Here is a 20,728-nt window from a genome sequence, read left to right on the forward strand (position 1 = left end):
AACATTTTATATAGTTCCTTCCAGTCTTGTGTGTACGTGCATGTGTGTGTGCATATAGGTCTATCAATTGAGTACTATGAGGATTATATTACTACATAGACTTTTATCTACTTTTAAAATTCAAGACAAAGGTCAAATCAGATCCTGTGTGTGAAATACTAAGCATAGTGCCAGCCACCGGGTAGGGTTTCAGCCAACTTGGTTGCCCCTGGGCCCGTCAGCCCCCATCTTTCTGGGTGCCTGGTCCTGTGTGAGCACTTGATGTGTGTCACCCATTTTGTCCTTACCCCACAACTGAGAGTTTGGTTCCTTATCCCTATTTTACTGACAAGGAAACTGAGGATGGAGAAGGGCGTTAAGGCCTGGGATGCACTTGGCCCAAGGCTGGCATTCAGCATACAAACCAGGGTTGTGGCTCTGCTTTTGGCCCCTGTGAAGCGAGCCCTGCCCCCTCCTCCGCTGGCCCCACAGGCTGTGGTGTGGTGGATGGGGTGTTGATTCCACAGTCAGTCCTCTCCCTCATCCAGTGGGGGAGGCAGAGTGTCAGAGGCATGAGGGGATGCACTCTAGTGGGTTCTCAATATGCTTTTGGAGCCTGCAGGGACTAGGCCACCTAGCGTGGGGTTGGTCTTAATGAAGGCAGGGGAGAAATTGCCACCTAGAGGCAGCCTGGGTAATAAAACCGCGGCCCCGGGGGGCACCTCCTCGAATGATTAGCACTACCAGCTTGGTACCTCTTCCTTCTGCTCTCTGCACAGGGTGCTCATGAGCCAGTGCCAGTCCTCAAAGCCACCATGGAGTGAGGGGAGCCCCCACGGGGACTTGGGTGGCCTCCTGTAGAGAATCTTAGGGTGGCTTTTGGCAAGAAAGGAGCCAAGCCTTCCCTCTCTGCAGGGCAGCCGTGTGAGAGCATGTGCGTCCCTCCTGGCTGCACCTGGGTTGGCTGGAATGTTCAGCCAAGTTCAGCCATGGCGCTGCCCAGTGGTCCATGACCCGTGGTCTGAGTGTCTCATCTATCTTTTCTGTTTTGGGACAGGACGTGGAAAAGACACCCTGGCTGGCGGTGACGAGGACTCTAGTGCCCGAAGTGCAGCTCGCCCAGCTCTAGCTCAGTGCCGAGCCCTCAGTGTGGACTGCACTGGCCCCGGGAGCCCCCGCAGGCTCTACCTGAGCGTGCAGGTAAGCCCAGGGGCCTTCAAACACATGAGGGGTCCAGCTGGGTGCCCGACAGGCTCCTCCGAGGGAGGAAGCACCGAGGGAGAACTTGGGACCTGCTTTGTGCCGCTTTGTGCTGCCAAGCTCCTCGCAGCACATCCGCCTGTGAGACATGGATGGAGCAATTGCTTTATTAGTTATCGTGGGGGGAAATCTCACAGGAGATGACAGAAGTTTTTCAGCCACACCCTGGCTGAGGTGTTAAAATGGGAAACATAGGGCCTTTTCTGAGAAGCTGTTAGGAAGACTGGCAGTTTTTAGGGTAGCTGTTTATTCGCCCTCGGGCATGGGAGTCCATGGGATAATACTTGTATTTCCATATTTAAAGAGGGAATCCAAAGCTAGACAGAGGGCTTCACCAAAACTTGGGTTCTTTTCTCTTGCAGTTATCACCATGATTTTCAAAAGACAGGCTTTACATACATATGTATATTTGTATATAGAAATGATACCTAATGATACCATTAACAGTAGCTATAATTTATTGAACCCTGACTTTGTGTCAGACTCCATGTATTATATATCCCACATTAATCCTCAGAACAGTCTCAAGACACAGTTACTATTTTATCTGAATTTTATGAGTGAAGTAATGGAGGCTCAGAGAGGTTAAGTAATTTGCTATTGGTCACACAGCAAGCTAGGATCTGAACCACTAAACATGATGAGCTTTATAACATATGGTATAAAGAATTCACACAGGGCAGAGATGTAATACCTAGAAACTGAATGCCTCCTGTATCTTTGAGAAATCTGCTATTAAGAGTTTGGTGTTTATTTATCTTTCCACTTAATTATATGTATATAATTTTTATTATTTATTTTCATATACTATTCTGTGGCTAGCTCTTTCCCTCAACAGTAAATCTTGGTGATTTCTTCATGTATATCAGTATACAGACATTCTTTTAAACTACTGCATAATATTCCACTTCAGGTTTACCATGAATTTTCTAACTGAGCCTCTGTATTATTTCTGATTGCAATGAGCTCCTTAAAGATCTCTGCGTTCATGCAGCTGTAACATTGTAATTTCAGGACCGCACAGGCTTGGCACTTTTTAAATGAATGCATTTTGTTAACATCTATTTGTGAAGCGCCTACTCTGTGCCAGGTGCTGTGCCAGGTGCTGACACACAGCAAAGAAGAGGTACACACCTGACAGTCTAGTGGAGGTGCCAGCGTAAGCAAATGATCACAAACATATGAATGCAAACTGGGCAAGGGCCACTGATGGCAGTGGCAGAAGACGAAGGACCAGAGTTATCAGGGCATGTTGCCAAGGCCCAGCCTCTTCCCCCCAAGAAAGATCGTGCATGAGAGGGCCTACCTTTGGAGGGACATGTGCAAATAGAAGGCAGGATAGAGTGTGGGAAACACATGTGCCCTTTGAGCATGTCCTCCGTCGTGCAGACAAAAGTCCAGGGCCTGGGGTAGCATGTGCGCCAAGTCCTGATCTGAACATGGGCCCAGTACTTGATGTTACTTCAGAGAGAGTCTTGGGCTTCTTGTGTGGTTCATCCGAAAATTGAACCAAATGGTCCTTCTTTCAGTCAGTTCTGTGAGCAAAGCAAGTCTGGTGCAAGAACAGTTAAACCCGAGAACCCTTTTTTTTCTCTGACTTGAGCCATTGGTAGTTAAATCAGGAGACGTCAAAACCAGCTGCCTTCAGCTGGGCGGTGGCTCTGTTCTTGAAGTTTGATTATGGGGTGTTGTGTTGTGGTTGCAGCCTAGTCCTGGGGTCAGCACATCTGCTGTGGATCTCTGAGTAGCTCCAGCGAGCAACAAGTTTCCACGATCGTGTCCTTCTGGGTCCCACAAGGCTATATTATTTATCGGGGCTTTGAGGTTGGGGACGTGGGGCCGAAGTAAGGATCCAGGCACAGTGAGGGGACTCTGTAGGCTTAGTGACCCTCCCTGCCAGCCTCTCAAGCAGCTAAAACCTGAGACGGTCCCTATGGAGGCACTGCAGAAATTCCCAACCCCCCAGGGGCCTGTCTGCCCTTCCTGTGGCTTGGCCAACAGGCCAGAAATAGTGTAACCTTTGCTCTGGTCGGCAAATGGAAACTTCCAGCTGCCACCGTTGCCGCCACCAGTGACAAACCTGCTTGTGATGATATGGCAGTTGGTCAAAGAGTGGGGACAAAATAAAATTGGCAGAATTTTCCTAAAAAAACAAAAGATGGGCGTCCCACCCTCCCTTCTCAAGTAGAACGTGGGATCGGGAGAGGGAGGGAGTGGATTGCAAACTAGCCTGGTGATGTTGCTTTTTGCTTGTTTTCAGTTCTCTTTATTGGCTTTTTGATGATAAAAGTAAAATATTTGGAAGACTACAGAAATAATATAGTGCTAAATGGCTACCTGATATGGAGCTCTTACTATGTGCCAGACGCTGAGTATTTTGCCTAAGTTATCACAGTTACTCTTCACACCAGCTCCATGAGGTGGGGGGTTATTATCATTTCCATTTTAAAAATGGGGAAAATGAAGCTTCAGGGAAGGTAAGAAACTTGCCCAGAGTCACAAGCTCAAAAGAGGCAGAGCCAGGCTTCACACCCAGGTCTTTCTGACTCTAGAGTAGGAGAATTTTTAAAAACATAGCATTTATCTTTTTGTTTTGAATACGGTGGGCACGAAGACACACAAAACACATCTGGAATCTCTCTTCCTAGATGACTTCTGTTGATGTTAAAACACAAAACAGAATGCTGTAGATGTTTATAAGGTTAAAAATGCAAACACCAGCAAGATTCAAAATGAAATGAAAAGCCTCCTTTCCTTTCCCTTCTTCCCACATTTTCTCTGTTAAGTTTCTTTTTATTCTCAGAAAAGTTTAAATGGTATATGTGTCTCCTCATAGCCACTGCATCATCACCCAACCTCCCAGAGAGAAGTATTGTCTTTATATTTCCCTAGATTATTTTTTGAGGCATATTTTATTTCCATTATCCTGGAATGAGATCACACTTTATATGTGGTTCTTGCTTTGGACGTCTTTCTGTGTGAGCTGCAGGTGTTTTCTCTGGATGGAAGACGCTTTCTGCCCCTCCCTTCCCTCTCCCTGCCTGGCCATCAGTCTGCTCTGTCTCAGCCTTCTTTGCCTGGGTTCTTTCTTGACCAGGAGACAGGGTCCAGTGGTCCCCAGATAGACATGGTGGGGTGGGCCGTGGCTTTCCCCTGCTTGTGTGGACCTGTGTGCCCCCTCGGAAGCCCCAGTCTGGTGCCATCTGGAAGTGGGGGCAGTTGATATGGGGGGGGTTGCCCTGAAATTGCCATGTGCCTGGTGGGCTGGACAGGCCTGTGAATCGGGGGCTGTGGGCCTGGCACTGGTGATTCATGCCCCACAGGGCCCACAGGATGCTTGCGTGGCTTTTGCCTGAGGATTTCTAACCTTTTTTGCTGGTGGAGAGGGCTGGCTACTGATGGGGGCCAGGGGAACACACTGCCACTGTCTTGTAGGATCTGGGCACGCTTTCTTTCAGTCTCTGGGACTCCATGTCCCTACTAACCCACGCAGTGAGGATGGATGCAGTGGGTCATGGTCCTTGCCAGCTCCAGGAGTGCACCATCTTCAGGCTCAAGGGAGTCTCTCCTCACTGCAGTCCCCTTTACGAGGATTCTGGTTGTGTCTTGGCAGCAGGCCCTGCAGGACAAGGGGTGCAAGAACAAGAGTCAGGGGACGAAAGAAGAGAAGCTCCTGAAGAGGCAGGCGCCGGCCCCCAAGCGGGACCGGGAGGCCCAGGAAGCTGGTGGCACCATGAATGTAGAGAAAACAGGTAAAGGAGGTCTGCCCACCAACCTGGAACAGCCCTAGCTAGAGCTGGAGCTGGAGGGGAGGCTCTTGTGGCATCTGAGCTGTCCCCACACCCTGTCCTTCTCACCTGGAGGTGGTCCATCCAACTCTTGGATGCCTTGACCCCAGCTTGCCCATCCCTACTCCTGGGACACCCTCTTCCCAGTGCCACCGGGGCCCCACTTGGTGATAGGAGGCTTTGGCTAGCATGGGCTAGGGTTGAATTTCCCCACTTTTTGTCTTTTCCCCAGCACCTGTCAAAAACAGGGTGAGGGTGGCAGCATCAAAGATGCTACCACTGCAAAGAGAGGCCTGGTCCCCTTGTATCCATGGCCCCCCCGGGGACCCAGAGACGCCAGGACAGGGCTCCACTCTACTGCTCCAAGGCCGGGAAAGGAGTTGGTGGCTCCACTCTTCTCTGGCAAGGCTGACTGGTTCGGGAAGATTCTATGGGCTTTCTTTGTGGGATTCCCCAGTGGGAAGCCTGAGCACTGTGGTAATTGGGAAGGAACATTCTCAGGGAGCCTAAGGGGAAAGTCAACAGCGGTGTGTGGAGAAAAAGGAGCTGGCCTTTCTTTTGTTTTCCTCCTTGTCACCAGAGGTTGATTTGTGTGTCTGAACTTGCTGGGAGGTGGAAGGATCTACTCCCTTCTCTGAGGTTGTGCCAGAGCCGCACTCACCCATGTTCAGTGGCAGGTCTTGGACTGTGGCTGAGGTGTGGGCAGATGGGCCTTGGGAAAGAGGGCATTGTCCAGACAATCAGGTGGGCTCTCCTACTTTGCCAAGAGGAGAGAGGCCAGTTTCAGTCAAGAGTGAAGATTTGTCATCAGGACCAGGGCCGGGCCTCGGTCTCTCTGAGCGTGAGTTCCCGTGAGAGGGCAGTGCCCAGGCAGGGTTCCTGAGGCACACTGTCTTTTGAAAACTTGCATTGATGACTGACCTACTAAGAGGTGTGCAGCTTCCTTCGTGCAGGGCCGCTGAGTGTTTTCCCCAAGTTCCTCTTTGATGTCACCTCTCCCGCCCTCCTCTCCTGCCCTTCTTAGCTTCCTCAAGGTCTTGTCTCCCTCAGCAGGCACTCTTCAGGCCCTGTTTTAGCTCTGCTGGCACACGGGCACTGTGCTGAGGTCAGGAAGAACACCACTAGGTGTGGGCGGGCTCTGAGGGTGTCTCAGAACGTCCTTTGTCCCAGGTGAGAAGGGCGATTCCATGTCCTGTTGGGTAACACTCGCTCACACCTGCTCATCTGTCATGGTGTCCAGGCTCCTGTCCCAAGGGCGCCCCTTTGGGCAAGGACCGTTGACCCTATTTCACGAAGGAAGACCCCGAGGGGCCTCTCCCATGTCTTTTCAGTGGCAGAAGCCACCCTTGGACTTGGAGTGCAGTGCATTCCCTCCTACTCACAGCAGTCTGCAAAGGGCTGAGGGCTGTGCCGGTCACGCGCTGCCCATGGCAGCCCCATGTGCAGGTCTGGAAGCATCCGTCTGACCTCACACTCTCTCTAGAACAGATAGCAGAAGCTTGGCCCACTGTGTGTGACACGTATAATGTGTCACATGCAGGCCACATGGGCCACTAGCCAACCAGTGACTGCACCTGCTTCAGCTCTGTAGAAGGTCTTGAGTTGAAGCTGTTCTCAGGGGTTGGGAGGAAGGGAAAAGCTAGCCTGTGTGTGCTTTGCCGGCTCTCTTTAGACTGGGAACACGGGCTTCTCACTTTCTATCCCTCCTGGGGACAGTGCTGAGACTTCCTGGTCAAGTCTAGCCTGGAACCAGCTCCCTCCATACCCCCCTGCTCTAGCCCAGTCCAAAAGCCAAGCTGCATTATGGCTTTTCCACAGTCTCAGGGAGCATACTTGCTGCCTCCCATGGGTTGAAACTGCTAGCGGGGTGTGTGACTTCAGGTTTGGGTGGCTTTGTTCACAGATTCTGGGGCTCCCCAGTCCTGCTCACACAGGGCTGCAGCTCCAGTGACCTGTTGTGGGGGACCCCAGAAGCCTTGGTGCTCCAAGGTAGAGTGGAGGCTTCCAGACAGCGATTGTCACTCTTCCCGCTTACCTCGTGGACACCCCGTTCTTGGACGCTTCCTTCTGCTCCTGGGGGCTTTGGCCAGGACTGACTGGGTTGCCCGAGGGCAGAGCCAAATCCCCTGCCTTCCACCCTCTCCCCTGCTTCTGTCTCCCTCCTCCCAAACTTTTTGCCAGCTCCCCACCTGCAGAAACTGTGGCCATTCTCAGTGCCAGGCCCCATTAGCAGGTCACAGGCTTTGATTCTGTATCTGTCCTTCTATCTGTCTGTCTCTCTCCTGCTCCTGGTGACAGGACAGTGGAAGATGGTGGCAGGAGGACTCAGGTGGAGTCAGCCCACCCTCCGTCCTAGCACTTCCTCCGTCCTGTGCCGTCCCTGTGCTCCATCCCGCCTACTGCAGGTGTGTCTGCCCCAGGGCAGGCCTGTCTGTCTTCCTGCCCACGCACTGTGTCTGTGTATGTGTCCCGGTCTGTCCCTTGTACACGCACATTCTCCCCTTGCTCCTTCTCTGTGTGCAGGTGACCATTCCCTGTGGAGGGCAGGGGGCAGGCTGGAGAGCCCCTGCCTCTCTTCTCTACTCTGGAGAGGGTTTGGGGTTAAAGAAACCATGTTCCCCCAAGAACAGTGTTTTCCAGGGAGAGAACCCTGACTCCTCAGCTGCTGCCAGGAGACATGTCTTTCTCAGGGGCAATGCCTTGCAGGCTGGCCATGGAGAGGGTAGCGCATCAGACCTAGAACCCGTGCTTTGAGGGGAGTATTCAGTGCCAGTTGCCTTCCTAGGTCCTGATCCAGGCAGTTCCATGCCCCAGAAGCTGCCGGCTGCAGTGGCTTCCTCGAGGCAGGCCCTGGAGCCCCCTAGCTCTTGCTTCTGCTGCTGCCCACAGCCCTCGCCCAGCTCCTCTGCTTGCATTCCCTCCCTGTCCTGTTGGGTAACACTCACCACATGGTCTGTCCTGCCACGATAGGCCCCTTGGTCAGGGTGGGACCTCTGCTGCCCTGCTGATTGGCCACTACTTTGCTCATAGGTGGGCGGCTGTTTGGCAGCGGGAGGTGCTCGAGCCTTTCGGGGCCCCCAGGTGCGGCCCCTGTGGTGCATAGGATGGTGGAGGCCATGTCCCAACTCCAGGAGGAGAAAGCCCGACTACAGGGGGAGCTGGCGGCCCTACGGGAGAGGCTGGCCCTCCACGACAGTGACCAGACAGCCACGTCTACCCAACTGCAGAACCAGGTACCTGGGGAGGGTGGGACGGGCAGAGGCCACTGCCCACCTGGAACAGGTCAGCGGCCCTCACTCAGGTCACCTGGAACCCACAGACCACCAGCATAATCGCAGCTGGGGAATGCATGAGAGGACAGGGTGGAGGGAATCGGAGGCCTGGACCTCCCATCCTGGTCATCTTTGTGCCCCACTCCTCATGGCTGCCAGGGGCCAGGACCCACCTCTCCAGAGTGACGGGCAGGACATGTAGATGTGAGCGGAGCAGGGAGGTGCAGGGACTCTTCCTGCCCCGAGTCTACCCTCTTCCAGGCGCCCTGGCCTGGGCAGCCCGAGTGGACAAAAGTCATTGCAGAGGTCACCCCCTAGAACACCGGCAGGAAAGGAGAGACTGGTGTGAAAGCATGTGGGAGGAGGGAGTGCAAACCTCTGGAGGCCTGGGAGAGCCGAAGGTTCAGTGAACACGTCTCCTTCATTGACACTTGGGAACTCTGAGCCCCTGTGCACACCCCGTGAGCCTGACCACTGGCCCTCCTCTGCAAGCCTGGCTGCGTCACTGCCCTCTCCTTCCCCATCTCCACGTGGGCCCTGAGACCCGTTTCCTTGGGCTCAGCTCCCCACGTCCATTGTCATGTCTGTCTCCGTGCTTATGTGTGACTCTCCCCCGCTTCCCCAAGGTCCCCAACCCTGTCTGCCCCATCGTCCCACAGTGGATCCCTGCCTAAGCTCTGGGCTTGGTTTGTGGAAAGCCCTGCCTTTGGGTGGCGCCATGTTCTTTCTCTGTGATGACCCCGCATGTGGCATTTGTCTTAAGGGAATATCACCGAATACCTAAGCTTGTTCTCAGTTCCAGGGACAGCAGATTATTTTTATGCACTTTTTTAAAAAAAAGATTTATTGGGGGAATATTGGGGAACAGTGTGTTTCTCCAGGGCTTATCAGCTCCAAGTCGTCCTTCAACCTAGTTGTGGAGGGCGCAGCTCAGCTCCTAGTCCAGTTGCCGTTTTCAATCTTTAGTTGCAGGGGGCACAGCCCACCATCCCAAGTGGGAATTGAACTGTCAATCTTGTTGTTGAGAGCTTGTGCTCTAACCAACTGAGCCATCCAGCTGTCCTTATGCACTTTTTAAATGCAACATTTTTTCTAGTTTGCAGGTGTGCCCTCTTCTCAAGAACTAACTGTCCTGACAGCTATCAGCCCCTTGCTGAGTTGGGTGGCTGTCTTTGGGGCATGCCTAGTGTCCTCTGTCTCCCTCTTATGCCCTGACCCCATTGCTTGCTGCCTCTGGGCCGGTCTGCACCACTAACGGTGGCTCCTGTAAGGCAGGGTGTGACAAGCAGTGTTGTATCACTATTGCCTCCTGCAGTGCCCACGTGCCTTCCTCCCTCAGATGTTTGCTGGATGTCTGGTATGTACAGGCATTGCGAGCAGCACTGGGGATGCCTGGGGGGCAGGCACGCCCTGGACTGTGGAGGCTGCAGTCTGGGGGAGGACAGACATTAGTTACATGCATCCGTGTAAAGTGGAAAGAGTAACAAGGGCTTTGCAGGTGGGCCTACAGACAGAGCATGAGGGCTTGTACCAGGGGCTTTGTCTGGGAGGTTAGCACCTGCTGGGGAGGTCAGGGATGGCTTCCCTGAGAAAGTGACACTGGACCTGAGGTCTGGCACAGAGCAGAGGAACTGTTTTCTAAGCTGAGGGAACAGTCTGTGCAAAGGGACTTTGCCAGGAGGAGCAAGATGAACACATTAGGTATGAGCGGGGGGTGGGGGTGGGGGGGGGTTTGCTTCTAGGACCCCAACCCCCCGTATCAACATCGTCAGATGCTCAAGTCCCTTATAGAAAATGTAGTATTTGCATATAACCTACCCACTTCCTCTCATATACGTTAAATGATCTCTGGATTAATGATAATACCTAATACAATGTAATGCTATGTAAATAGTTCTTATACCCTATTGTTTAGGGATCTACTTCCTGGAATATTTTTTTCTTTCTCAAATATTTGTGATCTGAGGCTGGTTCAGTGTGAGGATGTGGAACGCTAGGATACGGAGGGCCGGCTGTATGAGGATGGAACCAAGGCCTGTGTTGCTGGAGCATGGCACGAGGGGTGCCCAGGGGGGCTGTGGGCTGGTGGTGCAGGCCCCACCCGGCAGGACACACGTCCGACCGACCGCGGCAGGCGAGGGTTCCTGAGCGGCCAGCTCTGCCCTCCCTGACCTTCCCCACTTCACTTTTCAAACAAGTTGTTTTGTTTCTGAGACATAATTCACCTTGCCAAAAAATTGACCCTTTTAAGGTGTACAGCTTAATGGTCTTAAGTGTATTAAGATAGTGATGCAACCACCACCACTGTCTAATTTCAGAACATTTTTCTCACCCTAAAAACATCTATTGAGTCATTTCCCATTTCCCTCTCCCCCCAGCTCCTGGCAACTGCTGATCGGCTTTCTGTTTTATGGATATGCTTTTTTGGAACATTTCATATAAATGAAATCATAATAATATGTGGCCTTTTGTGATTTTTAAACCAAGTTTTTAAAAAACACTCTTTTCCTTAATAAGCAAAATGTATGTACTTTTTAGAGGAGAAGATGAAAGTGAAGCCTTGCAGCCTTTTTGGTGTCTGTGGTTCTGCAGACGTTCCCAGCCCCCACCCCGAGTCCCCACCACCCTCCCCTCCCCTGCTCCTCTGGACAATTTGGAGACTTCAGAATGGCGCCTGGTCTTTGCTTACTTTGTTTTATCCTTGAACTTTCTGACTGCCAGTTGTTTTCTGCAAATCTCTCAGGGGACGTACCTGAAGCTTCAGGTCTCTGAGCCACTGTCTGGAGGGTCTGGCCCTGTGGAACTGGCCAGCCGCGTGGGCCTGGAGCAGGTTCATACCCCGACTTCAGCGCCCTTCATGAGCTGTATGACCTTGGGCTAGTTAATCACCATTGTGTGTTTCAGTTTCCTCATCTGTAAAATGGACCCAATGAGATGATGCCCAGTTATTGGTGTGGCCCCTGCCACTACCGTCATCGTCACCTGGAAGAGTTTTGTATTTGGAATCATGGGAGCAGGATGCTGGTCGTGGCTGTGCCACTCGCTGACTGTGCAGCTGTGGGAAGTCACTTCTTCTCTGAGCCTGCATTTCCCAGTGTCTAAACCGATAAATGTTGTTTCGTGGTTGTTGGGCAGATCAATGGTGAGACTGGACAGAAAAGTGGGCGGTCACCTATAAAGTTCTGTGCCTTGTGCAGTGTCACTGCTGCGTGCTCTGGTGTCCTGTCAGCCTCCCTGTGCTATGACACAGATTGGCTCTCGCTGGTCTTCTAAATGTTGATTCTCTGAGAAAAGCCCACCATGGGGTACAGCACGCCACCTGTTCTCATGGTGCCTTGTTCCCAGCCTTGACCAGACTCACCTTTTGAAGGGGCTGCTTTCCCACATTGCTCTTCCTGAAAGGCAGTGTGACTAGTGGTTAAGAGTGAGGGCTCCGCGGGGGTCATTTGGAGGGGCCCAGGTTATAATCCTAGAGCAAGCTGTTAATCAAGGCTTAATCTCTTGGAACCTCACTATTCCTTCCTCTAAAATGGGGATAATGATAGTACCTACCTTAGAGGATTGAGAGGTTCAAAGTGTTGATCTTATGAAGACCCCCTTCCCTGCTGGCAAAGCCGAACTCAGTAAATGGGGCTGCCGTGGCACTGTTGGAACCTGGACTTGTGAGGGCTGTGGGAGTCTTGTCAGGCCTCCCATTGGTAAGTGGCAGGTGGTGGTGTTTATATTAATCTGGAGCCCACCGTGCCCCTTGTGAGGAGCACTCGGGCCGGAGGTCCTCAGTCCTTGAACACCCAGCTGACCCAGGCCACAGAGGCTGTTGGTCTTGGCCTGGCAACCAAGGGAGGCTGTGGCTAGAGCAGGTGACCCTCCCCCACGTTGGCAACGATAGCCCCAGGTCACATCCTGGTACCTCGCCGTCCCACTCTTGTGGATGTCCCTGGAGTGACGGCCTCCACGCTCCCATGCTCCTGCCAGTGTTACAGACGCGCAGACTGCATCCCGCCCCTTACTGCCTCTGCATCTCAACATAGAACTGTAAAAAACTGTGTTCAGAGGCCACAGACGAGCGGCAGCCTAGATCCTGCCCTCAAATGTGTCGTGTTTTTAACCGTATAAAAAAATGGTGGTAGAATGCACATTATATAAAATGTACCATCTTAAAACGGTTTTTAAGGGTACAGTTCGGTAGCATTAAGTATATTCACACTGTCTCTCTGAATTTAGCTACTCTGGAACTTCACGTAAGTAGCTTCATACAGGATTTGTCTTTTAGTGACTGCTTTATTTCACTTAGCATAATGCCCTCCAGGTTCATCCATGTTGTTGCAAATGGCAGGATTTCCTTTTTTTAAGGTGAAATAATATTTCATTGTGTACACACACACACACACACACACACACACAACCACATTTTGCTTATTCATTCATCCGTGGGCTCTTGGGTTGCTTCCACAGTTTAGCTATTGGGAATAATGCTGCTATGAACATGGGTGTACAGTTATCACCTTGAGACCCTACTTTCAATTCCTTTGGATATATTCCCAGACGTAGAATTGCTGAATCATACAGGAGTTCTATTTTCAATTTTTTGAGGAATCTACCATACTGTTTTCCACGATGGCTGTACCATTTTACATTCCCACCAACAGTGCACAAGGGTTCCAGTTTTTCCATATCCTCACCAATACTTGTTATTTTCTTTTTATTTTATTTTATAATAGCCATCTTACGGTATGAAGTGGTATCTAATTGTGGTTTTGATGATCATTTCCCTAGTGATTAATGAATAGTGACCATCTTTTCATGTGCTTATTGGCCATGTATCTTCTTTGGAAAAATGTCTGTTCAAGTTCTCTGCCCATTTTGAATCTGACTTTTGTTGCTGTTTTTGAGTTGAAGGATCTTTATATATTCTGCATATTAACCCCTTATCAAATATATAACTTGAAGATAGTTTCACCCATCCCATGGGTTGCCTTTTCACTCTGTTGATATTGTCTGTTGATGCACAAAAGGTTTTATTTGGATGAAGTCTAATTTATTTATTTTTTCTTTTATTGCCTGTGCTTTTGGTGTCATGTCCAAGAAACCATTGCAAAATCCAATGTATAAAGCTTTCCCCCTATGTTTCTTCTAAGAGTTTTATAGATTTAGCTCTTACATTTAGGTCTTTGATCCACTTTGAGGTAATTTTTGTACATGGTGTTAGGTAAGGGTCCAACTTCATTCTTTTGCGTGTGGATATCCAGTTTTCCCAGCACCATTTGTTGGAAAGATTGTCCTTTCCCCCACCGAATGGCCTTGGCACCCTTGTCAAAAGTCATTCGACCATATATATGAGGGTTTATTTCTGGGCTATCTATTCTATTCCATTGGCTTATATGTCTGTCTTTATGCTAATACTACATTATTTTGATTACTGTAGCTTTGTAGTAAGTTTTGAAATCAGGAAACGTCAGACCTGCAATTTTTCCAGGTTGTGTTGTCGATTTGGGGCCCTTTAAGATTTCATATGAATTTTAGGATGAATTTTTCTGTTTCTGAAAAAAATGTCATTAGGATTTTGATAGGGGTTGCATTGAATCTGTAGCTTGCTTTGGGTAGTATTGACATCTTAATGTAAAATTTTCCAATCCATGAACGTAGGATGTCTTTCCATTTATTTATATCTTCTTTAATTTCTTCTAGCTAGCAACATTTTGTAGTTTTCAGTATACAAGTCTTTTGCTTCCTTGGATAAGTTTACTCCTAAGTATTTCATTCTTTCTGATGCTACTGTAAACGTAGTTGTTTTCTTCGTTTCCTTTGTGGATTGTTCATAGTTAGTATATAGAAACACAACTGATTTTTAAGGGTTGATTTTTATATCTTACGACTTTGCTGAATTTGTTAGTTTTAATTGGCCTGCATTTTAAATGATCCAATTGTTTGCCAACATTTAAATCTTATCTAAATTCACATAAAAATCTGGACGTTCTTTCTGTCATAAAATATTGGAAGATGTGGCACCTTGGGACTGACATTCTGCATGGCACCCACTCCCTGGCACCTAGTAGCAGTTCCCACCTTTAGCAGAAGTGAGCATTCTTCAGCGTGCCGAGCCCCCACCACCCCCCTGCCCCACCAGCTGCCCAGCGGCCTCACTCGTAGACCCTGCTTTACCTGGCTCCTGATGCATTCAACATTCTTTCTGCATGTATTTACTCAACACCTACTATGTGCCAGGCACTCAACACCTACTATGTGCCAGACACTGGGAGTACATTGCCTAATACAATAGACAAATATCCCTGCCTTCACAGACTTTCATTCCAGGAACAGAACTTATATGTGCTAGGCCTTGTCCTAAGCACTTTGCATGTGTTATCTAATTTAACCTCACTTAATTCTTAAGACCCCCTCAGTGAGGTAGCATCATTATACAGATGAGGAAACGAGGGGCTTGGTGAAGCTGAGGCTTGTTCAAGATTATCTGGTTATCTGTCTCCTCACTGCTCCGAGCCAGTCTGCTGTCTCCTGTCTGTGGTTCTCTGGATGCCTCCGTTTGTCTGTCTTTTTTGCTCATTGTTTCCTGACCCTGGCACCTTCCCTCAAGCCCTCCCAAAGCAGGCCCTTCTGGGCGGAAGGCAAAGGTCCCATTCCTGGGCAGCATGGGTTCCTATTTCCCAGCCCCACATGGATCTGGCCTCCCGGAGCTCAGTCACCACACGGACACCACTGAGAGGTTTGTGCCTGACTGGCCACCCCACCGTGTCGGACTGTGTCCCCCTGCTGCCCTAGACAAGTCAGGAGATGAGTGAGTGTCTGACCTCTCTGACAAAAGGGGTCTTTCACAGCCCCCCTCCCCAGCCTCCTCACCTAGAGCCTCCTCCCCCCTTTGTAGCCACCTCCTTAGGGCACCCCTCAGAGTTCCAGACAGAGCCAAGGAGCACCTAGGGTTCCGATTGTGATGCAAGAGGGAAACAGGAGCCTGGGCTGCAGGCAGGTGGCAGGCGGGTGTCCTGACCCCCAAGTAAACACTGGAAAATCCCACTTTCACTGCACTGGGGTCTAAGTGCCATTCAGGCAATGGCATCGGGGACAAGCGAGGTCAGACGACACCCAGCCTGGTACAGAGGACGCAGCCTGACTCGCGTGCTGGTTCAGTGCAAGTGGCCCATGCGGGGTGATTTCTGACGGAGGAAAGTGGGGTGGGAGCGGGGCCTCCACCCTTTCAAAAGGAGGTAGACCCACTTATTTCAGGGTTGGGGGAACGCAAGAGGAATACACATTCTTTAGCACTTAAAAATTACTGAAAAGCATAAAGAATTTGTCAAATGTAATTCTACAGTCCAAAGACCTCTGCTTGTTTGTACTGCACACAGTTTTGTTTTCGGAGTTCTCCTTGATTTCATGTGATGAGAAGCTTACCCCCACGTCATTTAAGGCTCCTGCTAAACATAACTAATGACCACCCGGTAGTCTATGTGTGCACGTCCCATAATGTCCCTAATCCTTCCCCTAAGGTTGGGCATTTGGGTGATTCCCTATTTCACTACTAAGGAATGGAATGCTGCCGTGTGCAAACCTTCCCTCACTCCCCTCTGGGGCCAGAGGAGCTGAGCACCCCACGCACCAGGCCCTTAACAGAAGGGGGTACTGACAGTGTGCAGAGAAGTGGCACACGCTTTGCCATCCTGCTTGATCCATGGCCGAGTGCATTGCTAAGAGGGAACGTGCTGGTGGAAGAGGTGACAGCCCTTAGGTTATCTGCTTGTCCACCAGGAGGCTTTGGGTAACCAGGCTGGGCCTCGCAGCCCCTCCCCGGGTCTTGTGTCTTGGAATCGCCCGCCCCAACCATGAGTGAGCTGCGCTGGGGTCCCTGGCCTTTACCTCAGAGGTCGGGGGTAGGGGGGGAACCCATGGCCCACTTCCTTCCCTGACCTGCCCAGAGAGGCAGAGGCCCAACTTGTGGTTCAGCCGCCTTCTCCAGCCCCGGGAGACAGTGAGCTCCAGTCCGGCCTGCCCACTGACTGTTGATGGCACCTCAGCCATTAAAGTGGGGAGATTTTACACACACACACACCCTGGAAATCCCAACGTCTGGCTTCACTTGAAAGGTTAGAAGTTTGGCGACACTGGGCCTGTGTGTCCCCCCCACCCCTGGCGCAGTCCGCATGGTGGCTGCCTCCTTCAGGTGGATCCTGGGTGCCTGGTCCTGTGCTGCCCCTCACCTGCCTTACCTGGCCGGCCCCTATAGGCCCCTTTGTCATTATTGTTTAGTAATAAGGACCCAGTGCTTCATGGCCTGCTGTGTAAACCACACCTCCTAAACCTCCGCAGAGTGAGTCTGACTCTCACGGTGCCTTTTCCAAGGTGCGGGTGGTCACCACAGAACGTTCTGCAAGAACAACCCCAAACATGTTCTGATGAACACAGGTGCCAAAGCCATTGTTTGCATTTTGGGTTATTTCCCAAGGAGAGATTCTTGATGTGGAACCCAGGTCTGGGGCCTGCGGGGAGGGTGGCCGGCTGGAGGACAGCTCCAGGGAAGGGTCCCGTCCTGAAAGCTGCCCCTTCAGGGCTGGTTTCCCCGCCCCAGGCTCCAGCTGGGCCAGGTCACCCTTGCCTGCCGATGGGGTGCACACCCCCTTCTCTTGCTAACAGCCTCACTGGCCATAGCTTTCCCGGAAGGCAGGCTCAAAGTGGAAAATTCTAGGGGCTGGGCAAGGATAGATGCAGGTTTTATAGTGCCTGGAGTTTGCACAATTTGGGGGCCCTTTTAAGAAAAAAGAATATAGGAGGGTATTCACTTTTTCTTCCTGTGATGCCCTTACGCTCATAATATTAAAAATTAAATAAATTCGTATACCTTTTTTCCTGTTAAAAAAGATAAAAGAATATAAAATTACAAACAGAAAAGTAGGTACAGAGCTTGGCAGGGGCCTGTGTAAGGCAGGCATCCTGAGGGTCAGCCTCAGGTGAGGCTGAGCTGTCCCTGGCGTGGGCCCAGGGTGGCACAGGGGTCACCTCTGCTGCACTTGCCCCCCAGACTTAACTGAGCCCAAGCTGGCCGGGTCCCGTGGTGGGAGAGGGTGCTGATGGCTGTCAGGACCAGGCCAGGGATCTCTCACCTGGAGTCCCAGGTGTGGCCTGATGCTTGAACAGAGGGAGGGCTGGGGCTGGGGGGTTGGGCAAGAAGCCTGGGTGTGGGCTGGAGCCGAGGAGCGAGGCTCACCCGTGCCCCTGGCTTTGTGCTGGCAGGTGGAAAACCTGAAGGAGAGGCTCATTAGCCAGGCCCAGGAAGTGAGCCGCCTCCGGTCAGAGCTGGTGAGACCAATAATGCATCCTACATGGGGTGGAGGGGGGCTGACTCACCCTGTGCAGACTGGCCCCTCCACACGAGGGGTGTGACCCCATCCAGTCCAAACGGGGGCTGCATCCTGTCTCGAAAATGCTCCCTAAATACATGTCACCAGTCACTAGGCCCTCAAAGGTCGTGTGATCACCACGGGGAGGGAGGTTACTTCTCCTCTGCTGACGTAAAATAGGAGTGTGAACTCTGTATAAATGTGACTTTTCTTGTTACTTTCACACTCAGGAAAATAGAACGAAAGGGGTGGAGTGCCGCAAGGAGCACCGCCCTTCTTGCTCTTTCTCTCCGCTGTCTTCATCTGTATTTCTCTCTCTCGAGCCCCTTCGCTCTTCTCTCCCTCACTCGCCTTTCTTTCCCTTTTCTCCTTCTGTCTTTCTCCCCACCTCTCCCGCTCTCTCCCCTGCCCTTGCACGCTCTCCGCCCCGGCCCCCTTTCTTCTCTCCTCCCCATCTGCCCTGGCCACATGCCCCCCTTGGCTGTGACTCTGCAGGGAGGCACCGACTTGGAGAAGCACCGGGACCTGCTGATGGTGGAGAATGAGCAACTGAGGCAGGAGATGCGGCGCTGTGAGGCTGAGCTGCAGGAGCTGCGGGCAAAGCTGGCGGCCCCCTGCACGGGCTGCGAGCACAGCCAGGTGGGCACAGGACCAGGGAGGTCTGGGGGGTGGGGGGCTCTATTCCTAACAGGGACCCCTGCCTGCAGGTCTGTCCATCTGTCTGCTTCACACATGTCTGGGCCTTGTCTCCTGTCTGCAGGAGAGCGCCCAGCTCCGTGACAAGCTATCACAGCTCCAGCTGGAGGTGGCGGAGAACAAAGGTATGTTGTCAGAGCTGAATCTGGAGGTGCAGCAGAAGACCAACCGGCTGGCCGAAGTGGAGCTGCGGCTCAAGGACTGCCTGGCCGAGAAGGCGCAGGAAGAGGAGCGGCTCAGCCGGCGCCTGCGTGACAGCCACGAGACCATCGCCAGCCTGCGGGCCCAGTCGCCACCTGTTAGGGTGAGCCCCGGGCTGGCAGCCTTGTGCCGTGCCCATGAGAGCCTGGACTGTGCCTCAGTGCTCAGCCTCTGGCTCCCAGGGCAGGGTTGGCATGTGGAGTAGGCGTGAGTGGTTGAAGGCAGCATTCCAGGTCTGCACTCGGACCGGCCCCTTCCCCTTTTTGCTGTCCAGGGCTAGGCATGTGGTAGGCATCCAACAACCAATGCTTGTGCCTGGTGCTCGGGATGTGCCAGGTGTGGACGTGATGCATCAGTAGATTCTGCTCTCATCTTTGCTCTTGTCTGTTCTGTGCCCAGGCTGGGGCCACAGTCAGGCTCAGAGTGGGCTCATTAAGATGAGACGATTCCAGGAGGCCCTTGCAACATTCTGGACAGTGGGACCTCCTGGCTTCTCTAGTTTTATCCAGTGGCTCTTGGTGGGTTGTACCTCCCCAGGCCAGCCATGGCTCAGGGCCCCAGGGTGAGGTCAAGGTGCCCCACACCTCCATGTGCCCGTCCCTCTCTCGTCTGGCAGTACGTCATCAAGACGGTGGAGGTGGAGTCGTCTAAGACCAAGCAGGCCCTCAGTGAGTCCCAGGCCCGGAACCAGCACCTGCAGGAGCAGGTGGCCATGCAGAGGCAGGTGCTGAAGGAGATGGAACAGCAGCTGCAGAGCTCCCACCAGTTGACCGCACAGCTCCGGGCGCAGGTGTGCAGGCCGTGTGGGGTGCGTGTGGCTGCCGGGGAGCACGTGCACGCAGCGGGGGCGGGCCTTCAGTGCAGGGCAGTGTTTGGCATTTGGGGGTCCGACAGACCCAGGTTCCAGTTGCTCCTCTCCCCGCTGGCTCTGTGACCAAGGGCCGGTTTTGTTCAAGTCTCTCTTTCCTTGTCTGTAAAATGATGTGATCTTGGAACCCACCTCCCGGCGGGGCTCAGGGACAGAATCACAAGAGGCTCTTCATACAGGGCCCAACACACATGCTCTTGGAAAGGTGCTCTAGTCAGTATCATAACCAATGCTCTTCTTGCTTTCCTGGGGCTTGTGCATCTGTTATGTGCCCAAGGACCCAGGTTGGTGCTGGGGCAACCCAGGGAAGTAGCTCATAGCCCGGTGGGGGAGAGAGATGGCCATCCTACCCCTCTCCTGTACGTGTGTGTGTTCAGGTGCATTTGTGGGGGTAAGAGGCGGGGCTTCTCTCTGGCACCCACCCTACTCCCTCCTGAGCCTCATGTATTGAGCTTCTGGCCTTGGCTGCCAGATCGCCATGTACGAGTCGGAGCTGGAGCGGGCGCACGGGCAGATGCTAGAGGAGATGCAGTCCCTGGAAGAGGACAAGAACCGGGCCATCGAGGAGGCGTTTGCCAGAGCCCAGGTGGAGATGAAGGCCGTGCACGAGAACCTGGCAGGTGAGCCGGCTCCTGGGCCCTGGCTTGCCCCACGCCAAAGCCTGTCACCTTATGTGCTTCATACCCCTCGTGTCCCCTTAGGCGTCCGGACCAACCTGCTGACACTGCAGCCAGCCCTGCGGACCCTCACCAATGACTACAATGGGCTCAAGCGGCAGGTGCGCAGCTTCCCCGTACTACTGCAGGAGGCCCTCAGGAGTGTCAAGGCCGAGGTGAGTGCAGGCAGTGGGGTGTGGGGCTGGGAGAGGCCCCGGAGCCCTGGGCAGACGCAGCATCCACCCAGGGCTCTCTTCCAAAATGCAGACAAAGCACCCCAGACAACAGCTTCCCCCTCAACACACACACACACACACACACACATTGCCACCCTCAGACCCTGTTAGAAAAACAGACTGTCAGGGACAGGTACTGTGTTTCCCCGAAAATAAGCCCTACCCCAAAAATAAGCCCCAGTTAAGATTGTCAGCCAGATGGACGCATTTAGTATGTTATGACACTGTTCCAGAAGAAGATGACGTAAATGTATTTGAATAAATGTAGATTGTTGTACATGAAAAAATAAGACATCCCCTGAAAACATGTGTCTTTTGGAGCAAAAATTAATATAAGACCCAGTCTTATTTTCGGGGAAACACGGTATTTGGGCATTTGACTTATTATAACTTTTTTTTTTTTTAAGATTTTATTGGGGAAG

At 52.1% G+C, this 20,728-nt stretch overlaps 1 protein-coding gene across 11 annotated transcripts in view; it reads left to right on the plus strand.

Moving 5' to 3' along the window:
* The window catches only part of KIFC3 (kinesin family member C3), a 63,020-nt gene that overhangs the window by 33,349 nt on the left and 8,943 nt on the right, over positions 1–20,728 (plus strand). For 6 of the 11 annotated variants that reach the window (XR_012490164.1, XM_019754534.2, XM_019754518.2 and 3 more), the window contains exons 3-11: positions 1,037–1,179; positions 4,853–4,991; positions 8,058–8,260; positions 17,543–17,608; positions 18,145–18,288; positions 18,410–18,649; positions 19,163–19,336; positions 19,887–20,034; positions 20,116–20,246. Coding sequence is in view for 10 of the 11 variants with exons in the window: in XM_019754534.2 (XP_019610093.2) it covers positions 1,037–1,179; positions 4,853–4,991; positions 8,058–8,260; positions 17,543–17,608; positions 18,145–18,288; positions 18,410–18,649; positions 19,163–19,336; positions 19,887–20,034; positions 20,116–20,246 (1,388 nt within the window). In the remaining variant the exon portion in view is untranslated. The remainder of the gene's footprint in view (positions 1–1,036; positions 1,180–4,852; positions 4,992–8,057; positions 8,261–17,542; positions 17,609–18,144; positions 18,289–18,409; positions 18,650–19,162; positions 19,337–19,886; positions 20,035–20,115; positions 20,247–20,728) is intronic. The other 5 variants (XM_019754545.2, XM_019754554.2, XM_019754527.2 and 2 more) reach the window with 4 other exon arrangements.

This window comes from Rhinolophus sinicus, linkage group LG11 (assembly GCF_036562045.2).
Source record: "Rhinolophus sinicus isolate RSC01 linkage group LG11, ASM3656204v1, whole genome shotgun sequence".
Classification (NCBI taxonomy): Eukaryota; Metazoa; Chordata; class Mammalia; order Chiroptera; family Rhinolophidae; genus Rhinolophus; species Rhinolophus sinicus.